A 6,000-nucleotide genomic window follows, 5' to 3' on the forward strand; every position below is an offset into this window, starting at 1 on the left:
ATATATATATATATATATTTGGACTTTGGATAGGGTTGGACCCAATCCATTTTGTATATATATTGTTTTTTTTCTTTCTCTACCTCCAGCACCTACAAAAGAAGAGAAAAAGAGGAATCCAAGTGTGCCTCCCCCCTCCTCTCTCTCTCATCCTCCTTTGTTTTTTCTTCTCCTCTCCCTCTGGTCTTGTTCCAACTCCCCCCCCCCTCCTCTCTCTCTCATCCTCCTTTGTTTTTTCTTCTCCTCTCCCTCTGGTCTTGTTCCAACTCCCCCCCCCCTCTCTCTCTCTCATTGTTTTCCTCTCTCCCTCTCGTTTCCCAAACTAGAGAAGGGGAAAGATGAGAGAGAGAGAGAAGGGGGAAGTCGATACCAGAGAAAGGGGGAAGACGAGAGCAAGACCAGGGACAAGGAGAGAGAGGAGGGAAAGGGTTTCGAGAGCGAGAGAGAGGGGGGTGGCCGCCCCTGTGACCTTGGTCACACCAAGGTAAAAAAATCAAAAAAAAAAAAAACTCAGAGTCTGGGTTGGACCCGACCTGTAGCAGTGCGGGACCCAACCCAGGGCATACCCGCACCTGTGTCGCCGCATGTCAACACGGGTACGTGATCCCTTTAGGCATGTCTATGTTACATAGATGAGTTGCTAAATTTCAAGCCTTAAAAAATTCTGGTTATGCATCATAAGTGAAAAGAATAAAAAAACCAAGAAAATCTTGGTTCACATGGTAGTTCTCATATTCTTGCGGTCCTATATACATATATATATATATATGTGTGTGTGTGTGTGTGTATAGATATGTGTGTGCACGCGCGAATTGTACATGGACGTGCATGCGCACAAAGCATCCAGATTTTTGTTAGATTTTACCAATGTTTATACCAAAGTTACCGAAAGCTTCTTAGATATGTGGGAAGCCCGCTTCCAGGAAACTCGCTTCGGAAGCACAATACTCCTCACTTAACCTCGATTCCCCCATGCTTCTTCTATGCTTTACACACACTTCATCTATTCTTTTTATATGTTCTCTTACGCAATTTTTCATGTTTTTTATGTGTTTTCTCTTTCTTCTAACTCACTTCCATGTGTTTTCTCTAAATTGGTAGTCATCATTTTTAGATTTTGTTAAAAATTTAATTCTTACACTAAAATCATGAAATTTAATATTGGTCACTTTTATTTTAGATTTTATTTGTGTTTTATTTTTATTCGCATTCAATTCTTATATATATATATATAAGAATCAAACATATTAGGTCTCATTTCTCGTTCTGCCTCATAGTTTTGAAGTGTTTTACGATAGATCTGAACCATTAGATATGTTTAGCATGCTCTATTTAATGGGAATCGACTCTTGGATCATGTTTTTTCGATGAAAAACATGTTTTTATGAGCAGGGAAAAACTGGTACTTTCATTGACATTGATTTTAGATCACCGGAAAAACCTGTATACAGGTCAGATTCCGGTGATAGAAAAGTCGGTTCCTACCAAACAAAACCTATAGATCACATCTATGGTGTTAGATGTGAGAAAAAATGTCAAAAACGATGATTTTTTAGGGGGGCAGAACGAGAAAGTGGGCAAAAGGAGCACATTACTATATATATATATATATATATATATTCCCGCTTTCTATACATTTTAAAATGCATCGCTTCTCGCTTCCGCTTCCTAGTCTGGCAACCTTGGTTTACACACTCCATACCCTTATGCCTACTAAGTATATAACAGTTTTAGGACATAGCATATATTGCTGATTTTTAACAAGGTTTGAGAATCCATTTTCAAAGCAAATATGGATTAGATTGATGTTCAGCCTCAACAAGTAGAAGCAAACATCAACCTGAGTGCCTTATAAGCTTCAACTACCTGGCTTATAACTAACCAAGCTAGATTTTGAGTCAATGGTCAACAAAAAGACTGCACTTTGGGTTATTAGATAGACATCATTTTTTCATAAAGCAATCCACATTCCAATGACCACTGCGTGATTTGAGCTGATGGAAAAACCATAGAAACAAAGATCAGTGCACCAAGAAATAGACAAAAGACCATTAGAATAAACAAGGAAAGATACATATGGAGACTAAAGTGGACTTCTTTGTCATTTTGCCTCATATATTAGAAATTTAGAAAAAACTCGTCATAAATTCAGCTCCAAACCATATCAAAATAAATTAATGAAGCTACCATTTGCGAGTAGTAGAGATAAAAAATTAAAAACAAGCACACACACACACACACACACACACACACACACACACATAAAGAGAGAAAGAGGAGAGATTTATATAATATAAAAAATGATTACCCCATCAAAAAGAACTCTGTAAGCATTTAGATCATGATAAAGTGGTCGACCCTCGTTGTTACAATATTCTAATGCTTCAGCAATGTAAAGGGCAACCCTTATCCTCATAGACCACTCAATCGTTTGCTTTTCCCCTGCCAAAAAATTATAAAAGAAAAAAATAATAGAGAGAATTGGACAATTTACACTGTGAATACCCGCAAAATAACAAAGATTAAGATCACTCACTTCCAAAATTTATTGTAGGACAACATACGATTGAAGCAAATGTATGTCATGCAAAAAAAAAAAAAACAGCTCAAAATTTTTTTGCATAAGTAACTAACAACCTTTGAATCCAATAAGTAGCTTCCCTTCATCGGACATGCTCCACTGTATCATTTTTCTCTATACTTCTCAGCACATACATACAATGTACATGTGTACAAACACATATATAGATATAAAAAAAAAATCTTAAAAAGTATCAGGACTGTTGCTGCATGTTTCCTTCTAGGAGATTCACCAAATCCATTGTCAATACTTTCAAATTTTCAGATAAAACCAACATTATGTCCTAAATTATTGCTTGCACAACAATGGTTTACAGAAACTTCCAACAAAAGTAGTAAAACAACAAGGAAACTATCTGAAAAGGAACCCAGGTAATTGGGCCATACAATACTGCTGCAATGATCCAATGTTAGCACACAGATTACCAACTAGATCAACTTCATAGATTTAGAACTTTAACCAGCAGAATCAAGCAAACAACTTGTGCCCCATACAAAAACTTGCAAGGTATAAAAACTTTTTCTAACCACCTGTAAAAAAAAACTTTTTTAACCAAATTTGGTGAAGCTGTCTGCTTCCAATGAAATGGAGAAAAGGTCACTGAAAGTACTCTTGTGGCTTTCTTTCAACATTTTCCTATAAAAGTTAATGCACCTCTTTGTGATTGGACCTGCCATAGGTATGTAGCTAGCAGACGATGACAGCAACTCTTTTCAATATTCTATCCTCCATAGCACCCCAATGCACCCCTTTGGAACCCCACGAATGCAGTGACAGACCAAGGTCTTTGACAAGTAAAGAACTCAAGCCACATCCTAAAATTATACTTAACTTCCACTTCAACCGCACTGAGAAAAATCAAACCATGCTTGGCTTTGTGCCCTTTGAAACCAGATACAACCTTGACAATTTTTCAGATTGTCCATAAGCTCCCTCCCACATGCGCCAAAGAGGTCAAGAGAGTAGATCCACTTCCACCCCCAGTTACATTAAGTTCCACTACGTTGTTTTGTTTATATTTTTAACTTATTCGTGCTAATTCCATTTCTTTCTTTATAGTTAATAATTTGAAATTTAATAAGAGATTGGAAAACCACATAAATCTATAAAATTAATACAAAAGAAGAAAATTAAATGAGCAAGCCGTTGGCTTTATAACTTCTTATTTTGCTTCCTTCTACCTCTTTAATTTTTTATCTGAAGGGCTAATCGGTTAACCCATCTTCACTATCAAATAGCTTTATCGTGCACATTCTCTTGCTTTCTAAAGGAGACTTCCTCCATCACTTCGCTGCCTCTTCCGTGCAAGGATGCAAGTAGAGATTCCTATACCTCTCCTCCTTGTAAGACTATCCATTTCCCTTGCCTTCAAGATATGTTCCACCCCTTGCCAAATTTCTTTATCATTCGCCCTTTCATGATAACCTTAAGGGGCACTAAAGTAACTTCAAAACCATTATCATTGTGCTTGCTTTCACATGCAGATGACTGGGAAGAGACTGCAAGTCAATACTCAACACTCTCTGGTGAAGAAAAGTCCATTCCCGCATTAAGCTAGCACAAACAAATTGGCACTATGACCCAAGTTTCTAATATATAACACTAAAAATTTCATCGTAAGCATATTCATGTTTCCATCCAAATGCTTTAGAATCGAACCACAGCTTGATCTGAAGCACTGAAACCCCCACCATACTAATCAGGATACAGTCCATGACCAAAATATGCAGCTTCGCATAGAATGCATAACCTTCCCATCAGGCTCCTCTTGTAATATACATCTACTGGTAATGCAGCATCCATGCATAAACTACCATTCATATTAAGCAGTTTCCTGTAATGTGCATAATCTTCCCACACCTGCTGCAATACATAGCTACTCATAGCGTGGTAATCCAACAATATCTCCATCAAACTTAACCTAGCATTCCTAAAAGGCACCAATTATAGGGCATGCAACAACTCTATCAGCATCAGCCAAACTTTTCACTTGTTTGCCGTCTTCCAACATATCATCTTCACTTTCACTTCCAGGCAATGTTTCAATGTACTCAGTTATCCAGCTAAACGGGATAAACTGGGAATTTAACCAGAAAAACTGGGGTATCGAGACAGGATCTCAGGAAGCTACTAAATCACACCTCATTCAACTAACTCAAGAAAGTCCAAAAGCTACAATGCTGCAACAGCAGCAATCAAAGAAAAGCACAACAATCATTTCTCGAAAAATAATAGTGACCACACATCCCAAAAGAAAAGTACACCAAGGCAATGACGGTGAATTCTCGATGATCCCCAACAAACAAAACCAGAAGCAATCAAGAAAGGGAGAAAAATCGAAAAATCCCATCGACTAACAGTGGAAAAGATGCTTCGCAAGCGTGTCATTCGGCATGAACTCCGCGACGAGGAGCCGCTCCTCGCCCTCGCAGCAATACCCGATCAAATTCGCAAGCCGCTTGTGCCGCAATTTGCCCACTCCCAAAGCTTCTTCCTACTCAAAATCCACAATCAACACAAACCAACAATCAGGAACGAAAAAATAATATGGATTTCCCCACTACCCACCTCAATCTCCAAAATGGAGAGAGAGGAAGAGAGGGAAGACGGGAATCGGCTGGTGGGTACCGCGAATTGGTTGGGGTCGGGCCAAGCCATCTTGGTGAATTTCTTGATGGCGATCCACCGCTTGTCTTGCCATTTGCCCTTGTAGACGATGTTGGGCGCCTTCACGCCACTCTCGGAGACGATGAACTCCGGTGAGAAGTTGTTTGTGGCAGAGCGGAGCTCCGCGAAGGAGAACTGTGTGAGGACCGGCACCAACCCGTCGTGATCCGCCGGGGCGGTGCCGGATTCCGGAGCTGCCCCGCCGTCGTTGTGGTTGTGGTGGTTCGAAACCACCGGTAGCGACGCCTGCTGCCGACTCTCCCGGTGGCGGATTCCGGCGAGGATGCTGGACTCGCAGCACCCCATTTTATTCTGTCGCGCGTGCGTGATTGTTCGTGCTTTCGCGTGGGAAAACCAAAAACACGCCCCCGATTTCTCTTTTGTTTATGCGTCTCTCTCTCTCTCTCTCTCTCTCTCTCTCTCTCTCTTAATTTTGTGGTTTCTCTCTCCTCATTGCTGTCCCTCTGATTTCTCTCTCTTCATTTCTCTCTAGATTTATATCCCGCTCTTTGTCCCTCGTTTCACTCTTTTGTTTATATTACATAGCTCTGGTTTTACCTCCTTACACTTTCTCTCTCTAAGTTTTCCTGGCGAATTTTCCGGCGGGAGGTGGGAAAGTGGCCGGATCTCATGTTGGTTGAAATTGACAAATATAAGACAACCAAAAGATCTTTTGGGATTAACTTTGTTATTTTACCTTCCTGCTATGTTTAGGACAAGGTTTGCTAGATCTTAGCTGCTGTAGATGTGTG

At 39.9% G+C, this 6,000-nt stretch overlaps 1 protein-coding gene across 3 annotated transcripts in view; it reads right to left on the reverse strand.

Annotated features, from left to right (window-relative positions):
* Window positions 1-5,764, reverse strand: part of LOC149847343 (serine/threonine-protein kinase BSK1-like) — a 61,788-nt gene extending 56,024 nt beyond the window's left edge. For all 3 annotated transcript variants that reach the window (XR_016430371.1, XM_089996949.1, XM_089996948.1), the window contains exons 1-3: window positions 5,210-5,764; window positions 4,940-5,075; window positions 2,309-2,442 (exon numbers count right to left, since the gene is read on the reverse strand). Coding sequence is in view for 2 of the 3 variants with exons in the window: in XM_089996949.1 (XP_089853075.1) it covers window positions 2,309-2,442; window positions 4,940-5,075; window positions 5,210-5,554 (615 nt within the window). In the remaining variant the exon portion in view is untranslated. The remainder of the gene's footprint in view (window positions 1-2,308; window positions 2,443-4,939; window positions 5,076-5,209) is intronic.
* Between the last annotated feature and the right edge of the window lie 236 nt (window positions 5,765-6,000).

Source organism: Nuphar pumila, chromosome 2 (assembly GCF_984573655.1).
Source record: "Nuphar pumila chromosome 2, dmNupPumi1.hap1.1, whole genome shotgun sequence".
Taxonomy (NCBI): Eukaryota; Viridiplantae; Streptophyta; class Magnoliopsida; order Nymphaeales; family Nymphaeaceae; genus Nuphar; species Nuphar pumila.